Below are 24,719 nucleotides of genomic sequence, written 5' to 3'. Positions count from 1 at the left end.
AGGGGGAAGCTTTCTTCGAAACCTGGCGGTTGAGGTCACGAAAGAGCCCAATATTCTCATGAGCATGCCGGCTCGTCAAGCTGAGAACTTGTCGTTATGGTCCCACCTCGGCATCTCGTCTCCATGGGTGACGAACTCGTCAACATCGAGACCAAGACTCATCGAGATTGGTTCGACGGAGGAGGAGATATTGACGAGAACAGGTGAAAGTTCGAATCTTTCTTCAACGAAGATGAAAGCTTTGCTTTCGATGTACCCACCAACGAGACCAAGACTCTCAGCTCGCCGTCGGGTCCTTCGGCTCACGGAGATGGCTCGGAGCGGCTCTGGCGATCTCGATGATTGAGTCTCGTTCCTCGGTGAAGCTTCTGAGATTGCTCTTCTCGGACTGATCAAGGTCAAGCGATTGTAGCGAAGAAGACGAGCAGAGAAAGCCTTGGAAGGTCATCGGGATCCCGATCTCGTAGGCACAGGAGAGGGACGATGACATAAATCAACAACGCCGGAGCCGATACTTTCTGGTACGAAACATTGAAAGGACGATCAGAACCGTTATGATGCGCTTGCGACGAAGGTCAAGTCTTCGCTCGATCCGTTAGCTCCTTGTAAGTTCTCCCATCCGGTTTGGATCAAGACTTCGATGCTCTCATCTCCTATGCGTCTTCTTCTCGTCAAAGCTCGAGGCTTAAACTCACAAGAACCATCTTGTCACAAGCTTGATACACAAAGCTCGCCACCATCTCAGACAAAAGCGAGCCTTTGACGGTTCTGCAAAGAAACGTGTACAATTTCAATTACATGAAGAGAGGGCACTAATGTTACTGATGATGTCAGTGATGAAAGTGATGACTACGTTGAGCTCTCTCCAGCGTCCTAATGGCCGAAGCAGTGCGGCCTCTAACTGATGCAGCCAAGCGGTTCCTTGCCTCGTGCTTTGAGGATATCACCAAGTTTCAGGAGGAGGTTATAGCCCCACCACTGGCTGGAATCAAAACGATAGCATCACGCGATGATCTCCAGATGAGTTTCATTTGCCTCCAAGCTCGTGGTCGGTGAGGACACCTTCATAGACTCTGTCAACTCGGCAGAGGCGGTATGATAAGGAAATCCCATCACGCCTCTCGACCTTGCCAACGAAGATCACGAACTCGTCAATTTCGAAGCTTTGTCCATCTCCTCTCACCGATCTTGGCATGATAAGTTTTAAGGTCAACATCACCTTACCTTCTCCTCTAACGTTCACCAAGCCTGTCGCTACCAATATGAACCTCTCGTCGAAATGCAAAGAAGGCGCGACCTCTTGACGTATAGACCTCACCGCAACCTCCTCATCTCGTCATATTTTTCTCGGCTTAGTCTTGCCACGAGCGGTTTCGAGATCGACGAGGAAATGTCATCAGACTGTCATCAAGCTCTTGCTTCTGCGTCAAGAGAGCTCTCCCGACAGGCTGGCCACCACCAGCACAAGCTCCTCATGATTATATCGAAGAGAAATGGTGTTATCTCCTTCACTATAACTCATCGTCACGAGAACTCAGCTTGTGATTCTCTTCAAGATGGATTTTGGTTTCATGGGAATGGATGAGAACTCGTCACACCTTCGCGAAGACCATACATAGCAGAAGAGAACACATCTCTATTGTTCTTACACAAACAAAATGGAGAGGATGGGATTGAGATTCTCGTCGTCTTACCTCACGTACAACCAACCACCTCTTCACGGCAAAGATAAGTTATTTTATCATCACATACTTTTCTTTGTAATCACACATGTGTCACAATATATATTATAGTTGTGGTTTATATTATTAAACAACTCCAAGCTGCTCACTCTTATATAATCTTTGTGAGATAACTTCATGTTTTTGCTTTACTCACTAGCATTAAGTGATAACAAGTTCCACAGCTTGCTTATTGATTATGTCTTGTGGTTTATATTGATCTAATCATGATCATGTTTTTTGTGAGCCAGCGTTGGGCCAAAGAGAATCAACAAGTGGTTGCCACCATCATGTCCTTATGCTTCGAAGAATGGCCTCAGATACGAGCTTGCCGGAAGCAGTACAAGCGATACAAACCAGCTCGTTTCTCTTGACAGCAACGTTATCATAGCCTGACGAGTCGTACACACCAACAACTTGCTCGGCACACACGATCTCAACACGAGACTTCGGGTCGGCAATAGCTCGGTAAACATGTATTTCAGGCACGAGTTTAAATTGAACTTGCTTTTTATTAGGCACGAGTTTGCGGTCGACTCGCTTATTGTTAGACACGAGTTTACAAAAGCTCGTCTTTGGCTAGACATGAGTTTACAGAAGTTCTCCTTCCACTAGGCACGAGCTCTCAGTAAACTCGCCTCTGTCTTAGCATGAGTCAAGTAAACTCGTCTTTTGCTAAACACGAGTTTAAAGCAAACTCGCTTCTTACTAGGCACAAGTTCGAAATAAACTCGTCTAAACCGTCATAGGCATGAATGTGTCTAGTTCATTGTCTAATAAACCCTATTCGTAAACTTCGCAGAGATCGATTCCATCTCTCTCAACGAACTTGGGGGTGGATTTACATCCTCCCTCAAGGCCCATTAGACAATGTACTAGGTCCATTTGGCTAGAAAACCCTAGACATATCTTTCTATAAATAAGGAGTTACCTCCTTATGAGAAATGATCTATTCTCCCATTTTTTACACATTAAACACTTCATACAAAGAGCTTATTGATTCTTAGATTTATTTACACTTGTAATCATACATGTAATACAATCTTTAATCAATAAATTCTTTTTGATGTTCATTTTTCATTTGATTTCTATGTTGATTTCTCTTTAGCCTCAAGAATCTAAAAAATATATTTCTTAAATTCTTCATGTTTGTCGGATTCATACAGACTCTTTTCTTGATTTCCCTCTTTAAATTCATTTTGGCATTATCACATTTGGATTCCTCACGTGTGTACTTTCAGTCTTTCACATTTCCGGAGCTGTTTCCATTTAAAACCCGAACCAGAGACACTCCACAACTTATCACCAGACTTTGTAGAAGACTGATTTTGGTTTCATAAGAGGAAGTTTGGTGTTCCCTTTCCCCATTCCATTAGGCATCAACCACCTTGAACCAGACTGCGCCTGCTGATATGGAGTCGTGATTCACCATGGCTTCTTATCGGTCTCGCTCTTTCATACCAGTAAATGCACCTCTGAGATTTTTTACTGAGGGATTCCTTGTTCCTCCAACAATTTGTTTTTAAACATATAACCTGATCATTCTTCACATATATATGTTACAGAAGATAAATTAACGAGAATTCGGCCAAAAAAACCCTCAACTTTGCACAAATTGCCAAAAAAAACATAAATTTTTGGGCTGACCAAAAAAACACCAAACTTTCATTAACTTTAGAATTAATTAATAATGTTTTCGCTGACTTCCCAATTTAGCACAGCGTCAACAAATTTAATAACAGAAATATTTGACGTCGTTTATTGTTGGCGTTAAGTGAAACGACGTTTTACATGATTTGAAATTAAAAATATGTAGACCCCTGGATTCGAACTCAGGTTGGTTGATCAAATGGCAAGGTATTTTACCAATTGGCTACTGGCACTTTCAATGTACTTACTAACATGTTTAATTTTATTTGGTACATATTAAATATAAAAAATTCTCTAAAAACTTAATAAGATCTTTAAAATTCTAAAAAATTAAAAAAATAAAGAAGATTTTTATAAAATTAATTTCTAAATTAAAATTAAAAATAAAATTTTATTTTTCTTTTTAAAAAATAAAAACTCTTCCAAAATTTTCTAAAAACTAAAAAAGATCTTTAAAATTCCAAAAAATTGAAAAAATAAAGAATTTTTTTATAAAATTAATTTTGAAATTAAAATAGAAAATAAAATTTTATTTTTTCTTTTCAATTCGTGAAAAGTTCATGTTTTTTTTAAAGAAAAAATAAAATTTTATTTTCTATTTTAGTTTCTAAATTAATTTTATAAAAACATTCTTTATTTTTTCAATTTTTTAGAATTTTAAAGATCTTTTTAAGTTTTTAGAAAATTTTGGAAGAGTTTTTATTTTTTAAAAAGAAAAATTTTATTTTATTTTTAATTTTAATTTATAAATTAATTTTATAAAAATCTTCTTTATTTTTTAATTTTTTTTTGGAATTTTAAAGATCTTATTAAGTTTTTAGAGAATTTTTTATATTTAATATTTATCAAATAAAAATAAACATGTTAGTAAGTACATTGAAAGTGCCAGTAGCATAGTCGTTTTGTCGTTTCACTAAACACCAACAATAAACGACGTCAAATATTTCTGTTAAATTTGTTGACGGCGTGCTAAATTGGCAAGTCAGCGAAAACATTGTTAATTAATTCAAAAGTCAATGAAAGTTTGGTGTTTTTTTGGTCAGCCCAAAAGTTCATGTTTCTTTTAGCAATTCGTGCAAAGTTGAGGTTTTTTTTAGCCGAATTCTCATAAATTAATGAATATTTCAGTTACCAATTTTATGCAACCCCAATTTCTAATCTTAATCAATTCCTAAGAGAATGTTTTGAAAACTGATTTGTGGAGTATCTTTGAAAATGCTTTTGTTTTTCACAAATATATAATCGTATCTTCATAAAAATAATAATAATCAATTTCACACAATTGAAAACAAGAGCTACTTTCCAAATATTTTTTTGTTATATTGATTTATTTACTATATTTTTCCATTATATAAATAATATTTTTCTATTAATCTATATAGTTAATGAATTTTTTAATCAAACCATGAGATTAAACCCAAATTTTTTAATTAGTGGTTACTTAGAGATATAAAAAAAAACGTACCACAAATATACATGAGATTAAACCCAAAATGTACCAGAGCCTAAACCCTGAAGTTTTAGAGATATTAAAACAAAACTAGATCTCGACCCGCGAAACCGCGCAGTTTTTTTGTTTTCATTTATTTTTATATAAATATTTTATTTTCAATTCTAAATTGGTTATATTATAATATATATATATATATCAATTTTTAAAACATAATAAGTTTATGGTATATTTTTTCATTGAATAGATTGTTTCAAACTTTCACATGTATTTGTATCTTCATATATATATATATATATTTTCGGATTATTATTTCATTATTAAAATCGTAACTATATATATAAAGATTAGTAAAATATTGCTTTATTGTCATATTCAAAGATATTGTAATATTTTACAAATTTAGAAAGTTATTAAAAAATTAAATTTTTCGCTTCAAAGATTTATATTATCGAGTAAATAATTAAACATTTAGTTTTTGTTTAATTTTAAAATAAACTATATAGTTTAAATTTTTTTTTTATTGGTTTAAGGTAGTAAAGATTAATCATTGTTAGATAATATGATTTTTGTTATTTAAAAAAAATCTTTATAATTTTAAAAGTTAACATCGACAAAAATTTAAATATTTAACATATGTAGGTATAGTATTACAATATTAAATTATATTATCTATAAATCCAATGGATCATCTATTTTTTTAATCCAATTATTGATAGTCCAATAAAAATTTCTGGTAGGCTTAAAATTTGAATGATAAAATTATAGATTAAACGTAACATGACTTTGTAAGAATATGTCCATTATATCTATTTTTTTAAAAAAATCAAGGTTACAAAATGTAAACAAGATGAAAGAAAGAAAGAGAGCCTAAACCCTAAACCCTTCTTAACGTCCTCTCCCGCCGTAACGTACCTTCTTCTTCCGGTAGCAATGGTGAAACGTAACCAACTCTCGCCGCCACAACCATCACTCCCAATCGAAGAACAATGCAAATCACTAATAAAAAACCTCGCTTCCTGCAAGCAAACCATCCGCGACAGATCACTCCGAACAGTCCTCCGCACATGGCTCCCGGAGCAAACCTCAATCCCCGACGAATCCATGAAGAAGCTATGGCAAGGCCTCTTCTACTGCCTATGGCACGCGGACAAGTCTCTCTACCAATCCGAGCTCATCGATCGCCTCGCCGCCGCGTTACAATCCCTCCCTCTCCCTCTCTCCCTCCACTACTTCGCCGTCTTCCTTTTCACAATGCGACGCGAGTGGTCACGCATCGATCGCCTCAGGCTGGACAAGTTCTACCTCTTGATCCGCAGGTTTTTGAACGGATTCTTCGAGATTATGGACGGTAGCGCGTGTGATTTGGAGCTCACGCGCCGTTTGATGGGGGTTTTGTTCGACGGGACGTTTTTCGCCGGTGACAGGTTTAATGGGAGTGGTGTTAGTTACCACGTGGCGTGTGCTTTTGTTGAGGAGGTTAGACCGTTTCTTCCGTTGAGGAAGGAGGTTTCGGAGGTTGTTTTTGCTCCGTTTGTGGTTGTTATGGGTGTGGTGGATGATAAGGTTTTGGTGGGGAAGATTAAGAGTTGTTTGTTTGATGAGTTGTTGAAGAATGGGAAGAGGCTGGTTGAGGTTAAGAAGTGTGGGGGTGATGGTGGAGTGTGTGAGGAGGAGGAGGATGATGTGGTGGTTTTGGGGTCTGTGGCGTTGTCTATGGAGTTTGGGAAGAGGTTTTATGAGATGGGGTCTTCTCCTGATTGCTGTCAGGGGAATAGGAAAGTGATTTTTGCGCTTCATAAGGAGTTCTTGCAGTTGGGGAAGGATGTGTTGGCTTCTGGTATTGAAGTTTCTGTTATGGAAGGGTCTCGTCGGTGTGAGGATCAAGTGCCTGAACTGGTTCCTATAGAAGGAGATGGGTTAAATGCTGTTTCTGTGTCTAAGAAGAAGAATGGTTTGAAGAAATGTTCAAAGTCTAAGAAGGATGCTGATGCTGTCAATCATGGTAAGAAAGATACCTCTTGTCAGGAGGCTATGATATCGGATCTTCAACAGGAGTTTGAGAAGATTGCATCCGAGATGGGACCAGTGAAAGATGAGGTTGCAAGTGTCTGTGAAGAAGCAGAACCTGTTTCAGTAGCCAAAAAGAGCAAGAAGAGGAAAAGAGAGGACAAAGGTGTTGTAGGGCAAGGTAACAGAGATGCAGCAGAGAGTGGCTTGCCCGGGCCGAGTAGTGAGGAGAGCTCAAAGAGAGTAAGATTCTCATTAAAGAACAATGTGGTGTGGAAGCCACATTGCCCTCTACCACCAAAATACTTGAGGTTGCCTCCGTCTGCTACACCAAGAGGAAGTGCTCTGAAGAAAGGAATCCCGGCGGGTCCAGTGAGGGAGTTTTGTCAGAGTAGGAAGACGAAGAAGAAAGTGAAACCCAGCACACGTAAAGTAGTGAAAAGACGATCAAGAGTTTGAAGAAGTAACTGTCGCCATGGAAATGGAGTTTTTGAGTTGCTTGTTGCTTTGACTGCTTGCTTTTCTTTCAGTTTTGATATAGTCCTAACTACAGTATTAAGTTTATGCCGCCAACATTTTTTTTATTCTTTCTCATTTCTCATCAAAGACCGATCATGTCATTCACCTTTACCAATAAGATGAAGAAACCGACCATTAGGTAAGATTGTCCACCTTGTGAGGTGTACTCACTCGTCTCGGTTGGTACTTTGCAACTCACCTCGACAACATGATCAGCAAACTTTAGATTCAGTAGAGAACGATTTATTCAATGGGTTTGTTTTGCGGATAAGATTGGGCTATATATGTTTAGTGACATTAACATTCGGGCCCACTAGATTATAGAATCAAAAGCCCAAAAGCCATGATAAATGAACGAAAATAAAAAAAACGTATCATCCTCGTGATTGACTGGTTGTTCAGCGAGTTGAAATCAAAGTGCGCATACCAAACATTCCAATCCACGACCATGTTACAGCGAGGAGGAGAAGCTTTCACACTGAAGCTCTTCTAATTCATACGCTTACCCTTCACATCTCTCAAATCAAATCTCCAGATTGGGGAAAGGAATATGATTCAACCCTAATTTCAAGCAAACCTCCCCCCTTTCTCTCTCTCTCTCTCTTTCTCTCACTACAAGTATAGGTGATTACAGTTAACGAGAGAGAAGAAAGAAGAAGCACAATACTAGAAATGACGAACCACCGACACGCTCCTTCTTTCAATCCGACGACTGAGGAAGACAATGCTCTGTAAGCTTTTTTCAATCGTTAACGTGTTCGAGCTTTGGCTTTTTTTTTTCAAATGTTTATCGAGGAGGATTCAGCGAAATTTCCTTGTGGTTTTAGGTTCCTTGATATACTCCACGAAGCTCCTCTCTTCGGTCATCGAGAATCTAGAAGTCTTGTTGGAAGCTGCATTTACCTACTCATCTTGGCAAGTGCTTCCAAACTAATGATTGATACTTTTTTGGGAATAATAAGAAACATGAGTGTCTGACTTTATATATTTACCTTTTCTTTTTGTTACAATGTAGGCAGGTTATGCTGTTTTAGCAGCAGGAGCACCGTTGATACTTCAGCCTGTACAGTCTCTTATCCCATCTCTGCTTTGCAGCTGCAATGTTGCTCTCTTGATGTTAACAGGTAACCCTCATCACACCACTTCAGCTTATCACTACAAAGCTTTGTTTATTATTTTCTTTCTGCAGCATATGTAATCTGTATAAAATATCATGTGTTTTTTGTTTGTTTTTGCAACAGGTATGTTTCAGCAATATTTCGTCAATCAGGTCCAGAAAATACGCTTGCAGGTAACATTTATTTATTTTGCTAGCGATGTAGACATTAGGTTGATATTCTCTAGTGTAGCTGTTGTCATTTCATATTAAGACCTTCTGAAAAGAACCTTCTGTTGCAGGGCTATTACAGTTTTAGTCAGAAACTGAAACATGTAGTTCGTCTGCCTTTTGCCATCATGGCGTATGGTAATCTTTAGTGATGCTTTTTCGAATCCTATATTTTTGGCATATATCTATTTCTTACCCTCGATAAAATGACTCCATTCTGTTTCTAGGAACTGCATCTATGCTGCTTTTCATGGTGTGGAGACCATATGTCAGCGTTCTTCCCATTCTAACTGTGCAGAGGTCTGCAGCATTATTTTTGACTACATTAACTTTAGTTATGGCAAGGTCCAAAACGCTGACGAGTACTTTATTGTTCCAGGTTTATCATGTCTGTTGAAGCAATTTCGGCTGCTTCGTTTATGATTGTATTTGTTGGTAAGAATAAGATCCAGAAAACCATTCTTATAATTTTGGTATGCATTCAGCATTAATTTAGTACCTCAACTAGAGCAATATACTGCCAAATCTATTCAGCTATTATGCCTAGATGATTTCTTCGTCCTGATTTTTTCTTGCAATGATTGCCAAGTGCAGATATAAAATCAGTTTGTATTTTTCATGTGTACTCTTTTGCGATCATATGCATGCTAAATCACCATCGAATCGTCTACATTCTGTGATCATATCTATGTATTTATATGTGTGCAATTCTTACAACTGCCTGTAGTTTGTGGTTGAACATCAGGAGATAATTGAAGTTCCTTTGAGAATTGCTGTTCTGGGTTTCAATATCAGAACTTTTTCTGTGTTCGCATTGCTAGAGCATTATGCATTCTTTTGGCATCTTTTGTTACATTATTCTGCCACTTGTTTTTCTTTACTAAGAGACTCTATAGCTAGTTTATTATGCAGCTCTTCTCATCTGTATGTAATACTGGTAGGTTATGTTCGCCAGTATAACTCTGTGAACTCTCAGCCCGATGTCTTGAATTCATTATATTCTCCTCTCCAACCAGCTGCTTTGGAAGGATTGAGGTATTTTCACAATCACACTGGAATCTTAAGCCTTGTGTTCATGAAAATAAGTCTTACTTAGTTTTGTTTTGCTTGAAAAACAGATACCATGAAGCAGGTCGCCTGTCTGATCAGCAGATGGCTCTACTGCAATATCAGCGCGAGAATCTCCATTATCTCAGTGAAGAGGTGAGAATACATGAATTGTTTGTCATGCATACTTTTCATTTCTGAATCTTGAAGCTCTCTATAATTCATCATATACCCTAATTTTCTGAATAATCCCATGTTTTTGCTAGAGTGAGTTTTCTGACCTTTTTTGTGTATGCATTCAGATTCTACGTTTACAGGAGTCCTTAAGCAAATATGAAGAGTCCAATGGGACTAGCACGCCCCAGGTTTGAACTTGCTCCGTTACAAACTGAAGAATTGTTTTATACCCTCCGTGTTTTTGATGTTGCAATTAACGTGTTGAACTTTCAGGTTGATCTGGCACACCTTGTGGCAACTCGTGATCAAGAATTACGGACACTTTCTGCTGAGGTAAAGCTCGCTTAACAAAACGAGACACTTGCAAAGTCACATGGTTAATATTTCTTACAAACTTGGTGGAAGATAGTTGATTGGCATTTCAAGGCTAAACTCTTTTTATTAGCATATTTGAATGAGGACGGATACTAGTAAATGAAAACGGTATGTGCTGTAGGTGGATCAACTCCATTCAGAACTTAACCTTGCTCGATCTTTGATCGCCGAGAGGGATAGAGAGATACAGCACGTCCGGAATACCAATAATCAGGTACGAATCTATCTCTTAAGAACTTATGAGAACAGAACATACTTGAATCATCGCCATCACAGGCTGCTTTTCCATGAATCTTTTTAGACCGAGCAACTTGCCAGGGTTACACATTTCTGGAAGTTTTTATTTGTTTTGACAAAAATGCTCAAAAGAGAAACTCACTGTCTTTCCTGAAACAGTATGTAGCAGAGAATGAGAGGTTAAGAGCTATTCTGGGAGAATGGAGTATGCGTGCTGCAAAGGTACAATCGTCTCTTCTTTCTATAGTGTTTTAGTAATGCATATGGTTTGTGAGAGTCTAATATCAAGTAGTTTAGTATGGAACCGTCTTCAAAATGATTCTCGTTCCAAATTTTCGAATCCAAATCATTTTGTATGAGAAATTCTCTTACAAATTAAATGGGATTTGTGTAAAGCTTGAACGAGCGCTGGAGGTGGAGAGGATAACAAATGTTGAACTGCGGAAGAAAGTTTCGGGTCTGAGAGAGCAAAGGCAGATGCAATGAACAAGGTCGTTGGGGGTTTAGCATATACAGCATATAGCTACTATATATTGACTCACGAAGCATTGGTTTGTAGACAATTATATTTGTGACATTGTTTTATAAGATATCTTTGATGCACATTCTTGAAATATTTGATTCATGAAATTTCGAAAATTAATAACAAAAAGATTGATAAATATGTAAAATATTTTTTTTTGAAAGACCAAATATGTAAAAAGTATAATTTTCCTTTTTAACGTCAAATTAGATTTTGATCCGCTCTTTAATTTTTTTTATTTTTTAAAAAGGATGAGTATATTTTTTGTTTTAATTTTTTTTTAAATTAATTTTTATATTTCTGTTTTTTTTTGTAATCATACTTGTGTTTTTTTTTGTAATCATATTTGTGTATAAATCTTAATAATAATTTATTTTATAAAATAATAGCAATTTAAAAGTTGATCTGAAATACGTTTGTTTCTTTGAAATCATATGCTCGTATACCTATTTCTTGATAATATTTTTCTGTAATTTTTTCTTATATGTTAAAGATAATTAATCTATAAAAATTATATAACCGCCTTTTGACTTCTTGTTTACTATAAAATTATATAAACTGCTTCTTGTTTTCTTTTACTTCTTGTTTCAAAAATATAATATGAGTTATATATATTATTATTATTAGGCATGTATAAAAACTGTCAAAAAGCAGGAAGTAGTTTAAATATAATCAATGTTGATATTAGAAGTAATATGTGGTTAAATTGTCCATTATCTAAAAAATAGGAAAATACGTTTTTTTTTCTTTACAGGAGATAGGAAGTTATTTTTTAAAACTTTAAAATCAGAATGTTACGTGCAGTTACATAAAATAAAAAGTTATATTTTAATTTTGAAAGAGAAAAACATGGAAATAAGTATTTGGACGTAACCTTGCATCAATTGGTCATGTTGGTGTTTTACTGGAATAGATATGTAAATATTTTTTTAAAAGATATACATTATTTACTGAGTTAAGATTTTTACATTATTTATTTTACCAATTAAAAAGATAAGAGAGGAGAAAAAATTAAAAATTGGGGAGAAAACAAAAGAAATACGGATTAAGGAAATAAAGGAACCCTCCATATAATAGCCCACGGCTTATATATACCTCTTTATAACATATATCATCAGAGTTTCAATTATTTTCTTTCGATCGTCTCGCATCGACTTTTATTAGGGTTTTCGTTTCCTGAGAGATCAATCAATCGATATGGCTTCCCTCGATTCCGACGTAAACATGATCCCTGCCGGTGAATCCTCCAGCTCCGTTGCCGCTTCTTCGTCGAGCAAGAAGGCCAAGAGATTCGAAGTTAAGAAGTGGAGCGCCGTGGCTCTCTGGGCTTGGGGTAATCACGAGCAATCCTCTTTTATACTATCTGATTGAATATGCGCTTCGATGTTTTCGTTTTTGGTTAGGTTAGGTTAAGGTTTGATTGATTGATTGATGTTTGTTGTTGTGGTTGGCAGATATCGTTGTTGACAATTGCGCCATCTGCAGAAACCACATCATGGATCTCTGTAAGTCGATCGATTCTTAAGGAACCTGTGTAACGATGATGAATCAGGAGATTGTTGAATGGTTTTAGGTTAAGATCGTTCTTGTGTGTTTGTAGGTATTGAATGTCAGGCTAATCAGGCCAGCGCTACGAGTGAGGAATGCACTGTTGCTTGGGGTGAGTTCTTGTTTCTTCTTCTTCTACTACTCTCTTTTGATTGCTGCAAATCTTTGAAACTTGATTGAACAAAAAACAACTGAATGCAACTTGGTGACCTGTGTGTGAATCAATCTCTAGTATCTTAAGATTGCCTATGACATTGAGTTACATGTTTAGTGAGTAGTGGAGTTGATTAGATTTATGTAATTTAAGATGTTAATAAAAAAGATTCAAATTGTAGTTGTTGTTTTGCATGCTTTAAATCTCTTGCAGAGGTTTTGGTTCCTGAGATTTCTCTATGATTGAATGATGAATCATATACTAAGACGTAATTTCATTTGCATTATATATCTATGTCTCAATTTCTCCATGTAATATAATCAGTTTAAGGGTTGGTGAATAGAGAAACCTTTTGTTTTCTTGTAGAGAGACTAGCGAGTTTCTATAAAGAGATATGTTCAATGTGCGAGGCACACCTTCTTGAATCCTGGATATTTTTATGTGTCTGTGCAACTCAAAGTTGATATACATAAAGTTAGTGCGTTCCGTAACTAAAAGATTGTTTGCTCTTGTACAGGGGTTTGCAATCACGCCTTCCACTTTCACTGCATCAGCAGATGGTTAAAGACTCGTCAAGTTTGTCCATTGGATAACAGTGAGTGGGAGTTCCAGAAATATGGTCACTAAATCAACTAATCGTGCCAGCAATTGTGTCTAATATTAAGATATCATGTTCATTTCGCTGCCGCATGAGATACTAAGATTGCTCAAACTTCTTGTTTCCGTTTTTTTTTTTTTTTTTGGGTTGTGAAAACAGATATTACTTTTACTGAATCCATTATTCGTTTTACTTCGGTAATATCTAAAAAAATTCTAAAATTATGTAGTCCCTGCCATTGAAGTTTTAGTGGTCAGATGTAGTAGGTGCACTTGAGTATTGTCAACTTCCACCAAGTCTTGCTTAAGACTTTCATCATCTGCTGTTAAAGGAAAACAAACTCATATAGAATGGGTACTACTAAACCAAGTCATGCCCCCCACTTTTACTAACAAGTCTCAGTCCTCTAGCCACGGCCTATTTCAAATTAAAATTAGTACGTTCAGTGTGCCAGTTAATGATTATCCGACGTGAATTCTTGATTAATACTAGTATGAATGAAAGATTTGTAGCTGGATGCTGATAGCATGAAGGCGGACCTTTTCGAAGTTCCATTTCCGTATCTCTCCACCACAATCGAAACTACTCCTTCAGCCGTAAAATGACAAGAGCAAACCAGTCAAAACTCCACTCTCGAGAATCTAAAAATGTTCACCTCGGTGGCTTCTTCTTCTGACTGAGCACAGCGGCACCGCAAGTGCTCCTCCACACGCCGTCGTTTCAGCTTACAGGATGCCCCTGTTCGAGTTCGGGGAATGTGAAGAGGCAACGGCAATCGTGCATGACTGACGAGAAAGAAAGATTATTTGATTCAGAGGTCCTTCGAATCCCCATCAAACCGGTTTTATTTGGTTAACCGACAAATTAAACGTAAGCACAAGCAATTGAGAGAGTTTCGAATCCCCACCAAACCGGTTTTTATTTGGTAAACCGAAAAATTATTCGACACAAAACATTTATTACCATACATTACATGAACTACTCAACTCTCTGCGTGAGCTTTCATGATTCAATTCAAAAATCATGTCTACCACAAAAACATTCAACAAAGAAAAGATGATAGGATTAAAAAGAGCTTCAGGTCTTGCGATTATCATCCGCTATTTTTTGCTACTCCTTCTCACTCGCTGCTTCACGATATCAAATGTTGTCAGCTTTATACTGAGAAATCACATTAAAACAAAACAAAGATGAGAAAGCACAAGTCTATATATATACCTTAAAAGAAACTCTACGTACCTGCTGTTTGGCATGCTTTTCAGGGCATTCGGGACAAACCCACGGTACAATCCAATCACTCCAAAAGGCCAAAACTAATCTTATTAATCAGCAGATAAGGATGTCTTTTATTATACCTGACAAGGCGTCAAACACGGATTTATAAGGATTACCCTTCAATTCAATTGCATCCGTCTTCTAATGGTATCCAACGGATAGCAAGTACCCGTAGCAATGGCTACCCTGCATGCAGAGTGTATCAATAATGTAAAACAAACCACATCTTCAGGGAGGTAAAGGACTTAACAGTTAGCAGCAGACTTACAGATCAAAGACGCAGAAATTGAGGCCAATGTAAGGAGCTATACTTAAAAGCCAAGGACCCAGACCGTTGTTCAATGATGCAAGTCCTTCCTCCCTCAGCATGTGGCAACTTGCGCTTTTTAATTTGAAGAATTTATGGAGCTTTAGAGTTTATGGTCTATATATTCCAATTAACATACCTGGGACATGGTTCGATACCCCGGTTCAACAGCTAACCTCAATCTCAGCACATCTAAGGGATATGTAATCTGCAATTAAAAAAAAAAAAAAAACATAAAAGGTATTTAAGATTTTTCGTGAGACTAGATGAAGTAGATAAACAACACTAGTTACCAGAGTAGAGGTCATGCCAGCACAAGCACCAGCCCCAAGAACAGACAATTGACCGTCTTCTCCCCTAAAGAGTTTCCGAATTAAGAATATAAATGTGCACAGTGATTAGACTGGTTTTTAAAATTGTGAAATGAAAACCAGAATAAGATGATTGCCTTGTATGCTTCATATGCAAACAACTGGACCGCGCTATAAGGCACAATCCGTATCACCTGGTATATTCAAAAGATTTTGAGCAATCAAAATCCACTAAATTACACGCAGCCTTTTATGTAAAGAGCTTGCTAGAGTACCTGAGGCAAGTTTCCTTTCCAATAACCTTTAACACCTTCTTCTCTTCCAATAATCATAATCGCCTGTAGTTATATATATATAATATTACAAAATTACAAAACCAAATCAACAACGAGTTTACAGTAAGAAGAAACAAGCCTCTACATTACATGATTCTGGAGGATATTATATACCTCTATGAAACCAATAGCATTCTTAGCACTTTGTTGCCCAGCTCGAACACCATGCGTCTATAATTAAATAATAAGTCAAATTAGATTGTAAGAATCAATAATTATTACAGTATGTCTGTAATAAGAGTACAGTCACACTAGTTAAAGAAAAGAAAGAACGTTGGACGTAAGGGTACGTAGATGATGGTCTCGCTGGTTCACCAGCTCTTGTGACACAAGCAACCTCTGGCTTAAACCCTTCGATGTGGTCCTTCTCCTTCTCGAGGGAATCACGTTTTATTAACATGGGGAATTTCTTTTCCTCCACGCCACCGAGGTCTGCATCCATGTTACTTCTTAGAATGTTCCAGATCTTTGTTGCTGATGGCTCTAGAACATAGAGTCCTTTTGTATCGGAGAGGGTTATTAGACTTGCGTGACGTTTTTAGACTGTATGCCCTGACAAAGTTTTTAGACTTGCGTGACGTTTCCATAGTTTGAGAGTTTGGTCAGTAGAACCTGATAGGAGCTGACCACATGGAAGGTTTAAAACAGCATGAATAGACGACTCGTGTGCGTCCCAAGATTCAGTACGATCTTTTGTCAATCGTCTCAGAGTTCTTCAGAGCAAAAAGAGGAAACAAAAAAACAGTTCAGAACATGTGTTACACTACACAACAGTAAAGAGCCATCCCAAATTCGATTTGATACTTGTATTACTAACCAAGCTAGTATACTAACCAAGCTTAGGCTTGGGCGTTCGGGTACCCTGGAGTTCGGGTTTTTCGGCTTTACGCTCCTAGGTCTCATACTAAAATTTTATTAGTACGGGTCGGGTTTGGATAATAACACTTCAAATTCGGTTCAAAATTGTATTGCGTCCTAAAACCCATAAAGTAATTATATATCGTACGGACTCGGGTTATATCGGTTCGGTTTGGATATAACCGAAGTAAAAAACAAAAAAAATTGAAGCAAAACATAAAGAAAAACATCTAATTAAATAAAAATTAATCTATCACACATAAAATTGATAAAATAACAATAAAATATTAAATTAAGCATGAAAACAAACATCATTTGTAAACAATATATATTGCCTTATAGAAAGTAGACTTTTTTATTTCAATGAGCAAATTATAAAATACTTATTTATAACTAATTGTGTATTTAAAGCATTTATTAAAATTTTAATTTTATTATTATATATCATATTACCACAAATATTAAATTTAATAATTTAAAAACTTATATATATTTCAAAATATTTATATTGACTATTAATTTCGGAGTTTCGGATTACTCGTTCGGGTTCGAATATTTTTTGTACCACCCTACAAGATCCGTTCATGTATTTTTACATTTCGGGTCAGATAACGGGTCGAGTTTTTCGGTTCGGGTTTGGTTCGGATTTCGGGTTCCGGATTTTATGCACATGCCTAACCAAGCTAATAAGAAATGTTAAGAAAATAAGGCTTACGCTAACAGCAAATGAAAATCACAGGGTAGGATACGCTCACTGGATTTCAAGCAAGAAAGTTAAAATGAGTGAACAGTTACAATTTGTAAGTATCACACTAAGTGAACTACGAGAACAGGAGAAGAAGACTTACTGATCAGCTGAAGATGAAAGTATGTACTCCCCATCGACAGCAAGACCAGTGACTTGCATCTTATGATGACTTTAGCTCTGGTGATGAAGATTGGATTGACAAATGTGACTAATACGAGGATTTTGATAATGATTAGTAACAAAATGACTTTTATGTTTGAATTTAAAGATAGTATACTTAATTGAATATGTTCAATAATAGTTCATTTCTTTGAAAGTACTATTCTTGTGGGTTATTGAAGATTTTAATAGTTTAATTCTTCTAGTATCCTGTTCCACCATTGTTTTCAGTGAAATCAGACCCAACACTATCACTTTATTCAAAGAAATAAGCACTATCATGTCAATGGTGAAGTTCAATACGGTCATGGCTAAAGAGTGTGTTGGCAAAACTCGATTGCACTTTATACAAGTCTTCCAACAAGTTTGAATCATTTATCTTTTTTTTTTTTTTTTTTTTTTTTTGAACACATCTGAATCATTTATCTAGTGAATCATATTTTTTAAGTAATAGATATGAACTTTGATATTTAAATAATGATGTTCTTGCTTTTATCCATCATAATTTTTACATATATGATTGGAAATTTTATCGATTCAAGTATTTTTCTTTGAGTTACTAAGAGAATAATAATTTTAATTAGATTTAGAATAATTGTTAAAAATTTCAAATTTTATTATTATTTTACTGATTTACATTTTTTTATTAAAATCTAAAGTATTAGTTTGATAGTTTTATAATTCTATACAAGATCATTGTTACTCAAATTTTTTAGATTTTTATTCTATAAATTTATTAAAATTAATTTTATTAAAAAAACATATCGTAAGTAATTTAACTAATAAAATAAGATATTAAAAACACTACATGAATCCTTTATATTCTTAACTCTACTGCGCAGTACCAACTGCGGAACATCTTGACTCTACTATCTGCTTAACACCATTGGCATCTCTTCCGGAAGATATACAACATGAGAAAGAAACTCCAGTTTGAAATAGCAACTGATTCTCAGGATCATACTTTATTGGATGACTCTGAGGTGATGATGTCTCCACGCTCCCCACCAGCTAAGGAATGTTTCACCTCCTCGTCTCCATTTCAGTTCAATTCTACTGTCTCAAATGAGACAACTCCCAGGCAGTCTTGTGATCGATACTTAGACTTCCGCAACGGAGTCTTACGACGAAACGGCTCTCAGATCTCGTAGTGGTAGAAACTTGAAGCCATCGCAAAAGATGAAGGAAATGGGATGGATCACAGTGACAGGTAAAGGAAGAAGAGGTAGGTGGTCGAGGACCTCAAAATTGGTTTCATCAACCTGAGAATGTTGATTCTTACTGTGTTTCTTTTGATGTTACTCTTCATCTACTCTTTCTCACAACTTAAACTATTTGTCTTTGCTAGGATGTTAACTACAGGGTTAGGGCCAGCCCTCTTTTGTTTATTATAAGCCCAGCCCTATTTTAACTCAACCCTATTTTAACCCTATTATAATCAAGGGTTAGGGCTGGTACCAGGGTTAACTCATTTAATTGAAAAAAATATTTCATTTATTTTTGTTCTTAAATTTTAAAGATAAAACTAGAAAAATTAAGATATGATATGATTCTTTCCTCCAATTTGTTGAGCATCAAAATCAAAAGTTTTCTTCCCAAAATCGCAAAATCGAGTTTTTGCTCCACAACTAAGAATAAAGTTTTTCCGTCAAAAAAAAAATTGTTTTTTCCGCCAAAACCTAATTTGAGTTTTTCCACCAAAACCACAAAATCAAGTTTTCCCGCCAAAACCGCAAAATTGAGTTTTCCCGCAAAAACCGCAAAATCGAGTTTTCCTGTCAAAACCGGCAAATAGAGTTTTCCCGCCAAAACTGTAAAATCGAGTTTTTCCGCCGAAACCGCAAAATCGAGTTTTTCCGCCAAAACTAAAACCTCAATATCGAGTTTTCCCTACAAAACCGGCAAATCGAGTTTTCCCGCCAAAACCGTGAAATTGAGTTTTACGGGTTTTCCAGAAAAACTTAATTTTACGTTTTCACGGGAAAATACGATTTTGAGGTTTTGGCGAAAAACTCGATTTTGTTGTTTTAGTTGAAAACTCGATTTTGCGGTTTAGACGGAAAATTTCGTTGTTCAGTTTTTGGCGAGAAAACTCAGACTTTAAGTTTTTTTTTATGAAAAACATTATTAAATATTGTATAATAGTTGTGTGAATCAAAATAAAAGGGTTAGAATTTAAACTCTGGTCCTATTAGGGTCAACACTATTTAAACCCTGTTTAAAAAATGAGGGTTAAGGTTACAAATGGATTTGCAGTGTTAGGTTGAGCCCATATTAACATCCCTAGTCTTTGCTCAGTTTCTCTAACCAATTTGAAGCTTTAACGTAGCTGTAACACAGTCCATGTCACGCGTGCGAGAAGACAAGTAAGAAGGTAAAGTTTTACTGTTTTGGTTGATATTTAAGATTTGTGGGACAGGGGAAAGGAATATCTCTTTGAAAGAAAGAGAAGACTTGCTTGGAATAGATTTAAAACGGTATACCGAGAACGAGTAATAAGAAATACAAAACCGTTTTGATGAAACAAAACCGAATTTTCAAGACGATAATCACAAGTAATGTTCATGTATCCTTGCCCTGTTCTCTTCCCACCATACCCTCGCTTGCATCTCTCCGAATATCTCTCGGCTGCAATCCAAAAAAAACAAACAGTTTTGAGTTAAAACCGATCGATGAAACAATGTAAATGAAGAAGTTCTATTCTGTCTGTTCACCTGAATCTGACTCTTCTAAGCTCTCTTTTCCCATTTGGTAAAACTTTAATAGTGATATAAACGCCAGGCTCATCCTGCTCCACCCATTCGTTCGGATCAACATCGCTCGCATTGCTCACCGACATTTCCTCTGACCGGTCTGCATCTCTCGACGAGCTATCCATGGAAGAAGTTTCTGTTTTGGCCCCGCTTATGCTTGACAGTTTAGGAGTTGAGTTTTGTAGACCAGAGTCGTGAAACTGCTGGCTTTGCGTGGAACTGTGGTCGAGTGAGTCCGAGGATGAGTAAGCCGCTAATCCAACTGGACGGTGTACGGTACGAGGCAACCGTTCTTTGTTCAAAGGAGGTGTTGCAGGAGTGTCCTCTGGATGGTGGTACTCCACTTTTGCCTTCTGACAAAAGATTTCCAAAGGACATTAGTGGATGATGATCACAATTTTAGTTGTCTTGTTTAGAAGCTAACCTCGTCTTCGGATCTAGGAGGCGTGGGAAGAGGGAAAGCGTTGCGGCTTAGTTTTTGAACGTTGTAAAGTTCCTTTACTTTGTCATAGTTATCTGCCCACCATCGTTGAGCTTGTAACTTGTTGAACATGTCTCGGCTGATCAAGATTAACAGAAGTGAGAAAAAAACTAGATTTTGGTAACATGTTATATTAATCTTATAAAATTACAAGTGGTATATTATAAGAGTGAAAGACCAAAATATAAAGTAATCAATCTCATATGAGCAACTTTAAGTTAAATAGCTTAGGCTAATCATAACTCACATACATGATATTCATGAGATTCTAAGTTTTAATTTAGATTGTCAAATAAAAGTAGGAAAAGAAATAACTTTAATCAGAACTAAGAGACAAAAGTGGGAATTAACCAAAGCGGATTAAGGGGAGGTCTGACAAAGTAAACAATAGCTGTTTTATAAACCTTTTTGACAAAATTGAACCAACCCCATAGGCTAGGGCTAAAAACTAAAAAGAGAGTTGAAAACAAGAGACACCAATGCAACATTTTGAATGTCAATTTTCTTTTTAAAAGGTAGTTAATGGAGTGATTAATAGTAATAATCAATCAAAATTACGTAGAAATTAAGAAAAAGACATTGAGAAAAAACCAGAGGCAACAATGGTCAAAGCTAATAATTAGATAAGATGATTATGGCTAACAGTGAAAGTAAATAATGTGGGAGGTGGGTACGAGATAATTCCCAAAGCACTCTCATTTTTTTCTAATAGTATAACTTTAACCCAAAATTAATAAATATACTCTATGTTTGCCAAAAATCTAAACTAAACAATACAGAACACAAAAGTAACTCAGGACCATTAGGACTCGAACTCAACCAAGATTAGTCTGATGGAAAAGAAACGAAAGAACATAAAGAAAGCCCAAGTATGTGACAAAAGAGGCAGGCAGTAAGTGATAGAAGTGGAACTGTGGTTAATATGGAACAAGACAAAGAATGGAAGCAAGGAAGAGACAAAATACGTTGAAGGTTGTCGTTTTCAAGAGGCGACATAGGAGTGAAGGAAACTGTGCTAAAGGCTAAAGCTGTTTGCTTTGTTTTATTTTAATTTATTTCTTCTTTTGTCTTTTGGAATAACAAGACATTGCCACCAACAACAGCAATAATGTGATTGCATGACAGAGAAGCGGAGAATAAGGCACTCATTGAATTAATAAAACAAAATTTCTATTGAAGCAAAACAAAAATGGTGAAAAAGAAACCCCCAGATAGTAGTGAAATGATTAAAAAGATAAAACTCTACCAACCAATGATTCTGTATCTTTGATTGAACAGAACAAAATCTAAAGAAACATTTCCTAGCATCTTAATAACTTTTTAATATACATATATATTTATTTAGTGATTTCATATAGCTGATAAAACATATGCAAGAGATCATTTCTAAGTTTAAATTTAAATCTTTTTCTTCTTTTTAAGAAAATTTTTCCGTGTGGATAGAAACTATGATTTTGAAGATAAACAAACAAAAAGAGAAGGACCTAATAAAGTAGTCGTCAGTCAAAATAGCTAATTTTGAAAGAAAACACAAAGGATAAAAGCAAAAAAAGGAGAAGAACAGAATGAGAAGAGATGATGATGACCCAGAGAAGCACTTTAAAAAAAGAGGGAACACCAAGTTTTGCTTTTTGGACCTTTGCTTCTTCTCATCAGGCGTGAAGGCGTTACAGTCAACAACTGTTGGTCCCATCACTCTTATTTTTTTTCACCATTCTATTTACATTTTCACACCAAGATATTACCTCTTCTTCTATTCAAGACAAGACATCAAACAATGTCAAATGGTGGTACTATTTTGGTTTTATTTTTCCTACTTAAACATATCATCCAAAATGGATAATAAATTTACTAAAATACCAATTTGTTTTAATTCAGAAAAATACAATTATTAACCATAAAACATGTATCAAAATATTAAGCCCAAAAAATGTCCTATAAGAATTCGTTAAAAACTGTAATGTTCTATTTGTAAACTCGAGATTCTAAATTGCTTATAAAAATAATTACGTGGTAGATTTCTCTAAAATACATGGCATGATTGGTAGATTGTAGTTTCTTAAGTTGTTTATCAACATATATATTGCCTAGACATGGAAATCCACAAAATCATATTCATCTACTATACTATTATATACGCAAATTTATTTTTTATACACCACTAACATTTTTTATTCACCACTAACATTTTTTAAGATTGTGTTTTGCGCTGATTTTTATACTATAATTTCTTTAAGAAAACAAAAAAATCAGATTCAGTTCCGAGCATCTTCCGAACATTCTCCCATACCAAAACAAACGTGGAGAAAAAAAAAATAGAAATTAGAAAACGAGCCGACAACGACGAAGCTAAACGAAACACCAACCGTAGGATCAGAATAACAGAGTCAACACAAAAGACTCACGACCGTTAGATTAAAAGCTAAGTACAGAGTTTGCGTACCTGAAACGTATACGCTTGAGATCATTACCACCGCCGGGAAGAGACACGAACGTGATGAGAACACCTGGCTCCACTTGAGCGACCCATTCCTTCGGCTCTTTCTCCTCCACGAACACAATCGGGTCAACCCGGTTCCTCCCGCTCGCCGATTTCGGAGTCGCTTCGCCGCTCGATATCCCTTTTAGCCTCGCCTCCATCTCTTTTCCCCATACCCTCGGCTGCTGCTGCTGCATCGCCGCCGCCGCCGCCGCCGTGGCGTTGATGGAGCTGTTTGATCTTCCGTACAGCATCTTGAGCCGTTGATCGGATTCGGTATCCGACTTTGCCGCCGTCGCCGGATTGTTCTTGATCGGTTGCCCCTGAGGCTGAGACGCCGTGCACGGCGTGCAATGCCGGTAAGCGCCTGAAGCTTTCAGAGCCATGTCCTTGAGCTGTGGATGAATTGACGAAAATGCCCTCGATCAGAATTAGAAGGGGCGGAGGTAGCGGAGAGAGAGAGAGAATCGTACCTGAGATGTTAGAGATTTGGCGTGCTTGGAATCCGGATCGTCGGGTTGACCCGTGGATTCATCTCCTGCTCGCTTAGAACGAGCTATACACGTCAGCATTTTCCGGCGACTGATTCTTTCTCTTTTTGGATAGGGAGATAGAGAGAGAGAGATAGAGAGATAGAGAGATAGAGAGATAGAGAGATGCTCTCAGTTTCTTACTTTGGTTTGGGTTTGGTCCTCTTTTTATGTGTTTTGATCGCTCTGTTTTAAAAATTATTTAATTAAAACTTTAACCGGGATTACCGGTTTTTATTTATTAAAGAAAGGTCCCGCTTCTGTTAACGGTAATTCCGGTATTTTTTATGCCCACTCGGTGGTAAAAAAATGTAAAAGGTTAAAAGGTAAACCATGCTTTGGTGTTAGTGATTAGCTAAACTCTAAACAACTTGAACGTACTCCACTTGTCCACATAGCTTAAATCGATTCGGGAGAATATATTCATTATTGTTGCTTCTTGTGGGTTTAGACTTTCAGATGTATCAAAGGTTGTTCATCGTAGTCGAGTGTTGTGCTCAAGGATTAGATTATCGATGTATTCAAATTTGGCTCTGACTTTTGAGAAACCTGAAACGAAAGAAAGTGTTGGTTGTGACTAATAAGTTTTGCGGTAGTAAAAAGTTGTTCATAGCTTATTCATGTTATTTTGTAATAGTATACTAGTTAGTTCAAACTTGAATGACGAGAGATACCTGACATTAAAAATTCCTCTCTGTTTTTTTATCATGTTGAGATACAAAACATGTCATGTGAGATCGGATCCACGTTTTCTTTTTAAAGAGTTATAACCATCATAACATTGAAGAGGTGACAATGGCTTGACAGAGCTTTCTTTGCTACGTTTCTCACCGCATCTTCAAATGCTTGACAATAGTTTAATCGTTTGAACAACTTTACTCTGTTATACAAACACATATCAATCAGAATATATACACACAACGAAAATTATAAGTCAATACAGAAAGTAGAAACCATAGAGTGATCAAATGTAATGTATCGCTAAACCATATAAACTCTGGCTGAACTGTTTTGTGTTTCATATATAAATTCCCTAACACATCTATACAATCAAATTTTGAGAGAAATTCCCTAACACGAAATTACACTGCCATAATCTCGTTCAGATCTCACTTCATTTCTCTACATGAATTTATACTCTAATTTT

General features: G+C 36.2%; 5 protein-coding genes across 7 annotated transcripts; 3 read left to right on the top strand and 2 right to left on the bottom strand.

Moving 5' to 3' along the window:
* The first annotated feature begins 5,684 nt into the window (after positions 1 to 5,684).
* Positions 5,685 to 7,495, top strand: LOC106385701 (ribosomal RNA processing protein 1 homolog). The gene has a single exon (XM_048752116.1). The coding sequence runs from the start codon at positions 5,755 to 5,757 to the stop codon at positions 7,288 to 7,290; it is 1,536 nt and encodes a 511-aa protein (XP_048608073.1). The 5' UTR covers positions 5,685 to 5,754; the 3' UTR covers positions 7,291 to 7,495.
* A 227-nt stretch (positions 7,496 to 7,722) lies between these two features.
* LOC106387000 (protein FIP1-like) lies at positions 7,723 to 11,175 on the top strand. Of its 2 annotated transcripts, XM_013826831.3 has the most exons (14): positions 7,723 to 8,081; positions 8,178 to 8,265; positions 8,366 to 8,474; positions 8,592 to 8,641; positions 8,749 to 8,815; positions 8,905 to 8,977; positions 9,057 to 9,112; positions 9,619 to 9,712; positions 9,796 to 9,880; positions 10,027 to 10,089; positions 10,175 to 10,234; positions 10,398 to 10,490; positions 10,673 to 10,735; positions 10,910 to 11,175. In XM_013826831.3, exons 1-14 carry the CDS (start codon positions 8,023 to 8,025, stop codon positions 10,997 to 10,999), a joined length of 1,050 nt encoding a protein of 349 aa, XP_013682285.2. In that variant the 5' UTR covers positions 7,723 to 8,022; the 3' UTR covers positions 11,000 to 11,175. The 2 variants fall into 2 exon arrangements, with proteins under 2 accessions (XP_013682285.2, XP_048608074.1); XM_048752117.1 differs by lacking the exon at positions 7,723 to 8,081 and having other exon boundaries at positions 8,370 to 8,474.
* A 921-nt stretch (positions 11,176 to 12,096) lies between these two features.
* Positions 12,097 to 13,530, top strand: LOC106385158 (RING-box protein 1a). Its single transcript, XM_013825114.3, has 4 exons — positions 12,097 to 12,369; positions 12,491 to 12,541; positions 12,637 to 12,696; positions 13,256 to 13,530. The coding sequence occupies exons 1-4, from the start codon at positions 12,234 to 12,236 to the stop codon at positions 13,363 to 13,365; spliced, it is 357 nt and encodes a 118-aa protein (XP_013680568.1). The 5' UTR covers positions 12,097 to 12,233; the 3' UTR covers positions 13,366 to 13,530.
* Positions 13,531 to 14,752: 1,222 nt separating this feature from the next.
* Positions 14,753 to 16,006, bottom strand: LOC106383538 (thylakoid ADP,ATP carrier protein, chloroplastic-like). The gene is made up of 7 exons (XM_048752968.1): positions 15,809 to 16,006; positions 15,679 to 15,735; positions 15,505 to 15,567; positions 15,350 to 15,423; positions 15,212 to 15,275; positions 15,058 to 15,126; positions 14,753 to 14,797 (listed from the first exon to the last, which is right to left on the bottom strand). The coding sequence occupies exons 1-7, from the start codon at positions 16,004 to 16,006 to the stop codon at positions 14,753 to 14,755; spliced, it is 570 nt and encodes a 189-aa protein (XP_048608925.1).
* A 3,744-nt stretch (positions 16,007 to 19,750) lies between these two features.
* Positions 19,751 to 23,752, bottom strand: LOC106387002 (protein Brevis radix-like 4). 2 transcript variants are annotated; one of them, XM_013826833.3, is made up of 5 exons: positions 23,516 to 23,752; positions 23,007 to 23,437; positions 20,507 to 20,642; positions 20,044 to 20,435; positions 19,751 to 19,957 (listed from the first exon to the last, which is right to left on the bottom strand). In XM_013826833.3, the coding sequence occupies exons 1-5, from the start codon at positions 23,612 to 23,614 to the stop codon at positions 19,879 to 19,881; spliced, it is 1,137 nt and encodes a 378-aa protein (XP_013682287.1). In that variant the 5' UTR covers positions 23,615 to 23,752; the 3' UTR covers positions 19,751 to 19,878. The 2 variants fall into 2 exon arrangements, with proteins under 2 accessions (XP_013682287.1, XP_013682288.1); XM_013826834.3 differs by having other exon boundaries at positions 20,044 to 20,432.
* Positions 23,753 to 24,719: the final 967 nt, after the last annotated feature.

The sequence above is a fragment of the Brassica napus genome, chromosome C3, assembly GCF_020379485.1.
Source record: "Brassica napus cultivar Da-Ae chromosome C3, Da-Ae, whole genome shotgun sequence".
NCBI classification, from domain to species: Eukaryota; Viridiplantae; Streptophyta; class Magnoliopsida; order Brassicales; family Brassicaceae; genus Brassica; species Brassica napus.
This window is presented reverse-complemented; position numbering and strand designations above follow the sequence as displayed.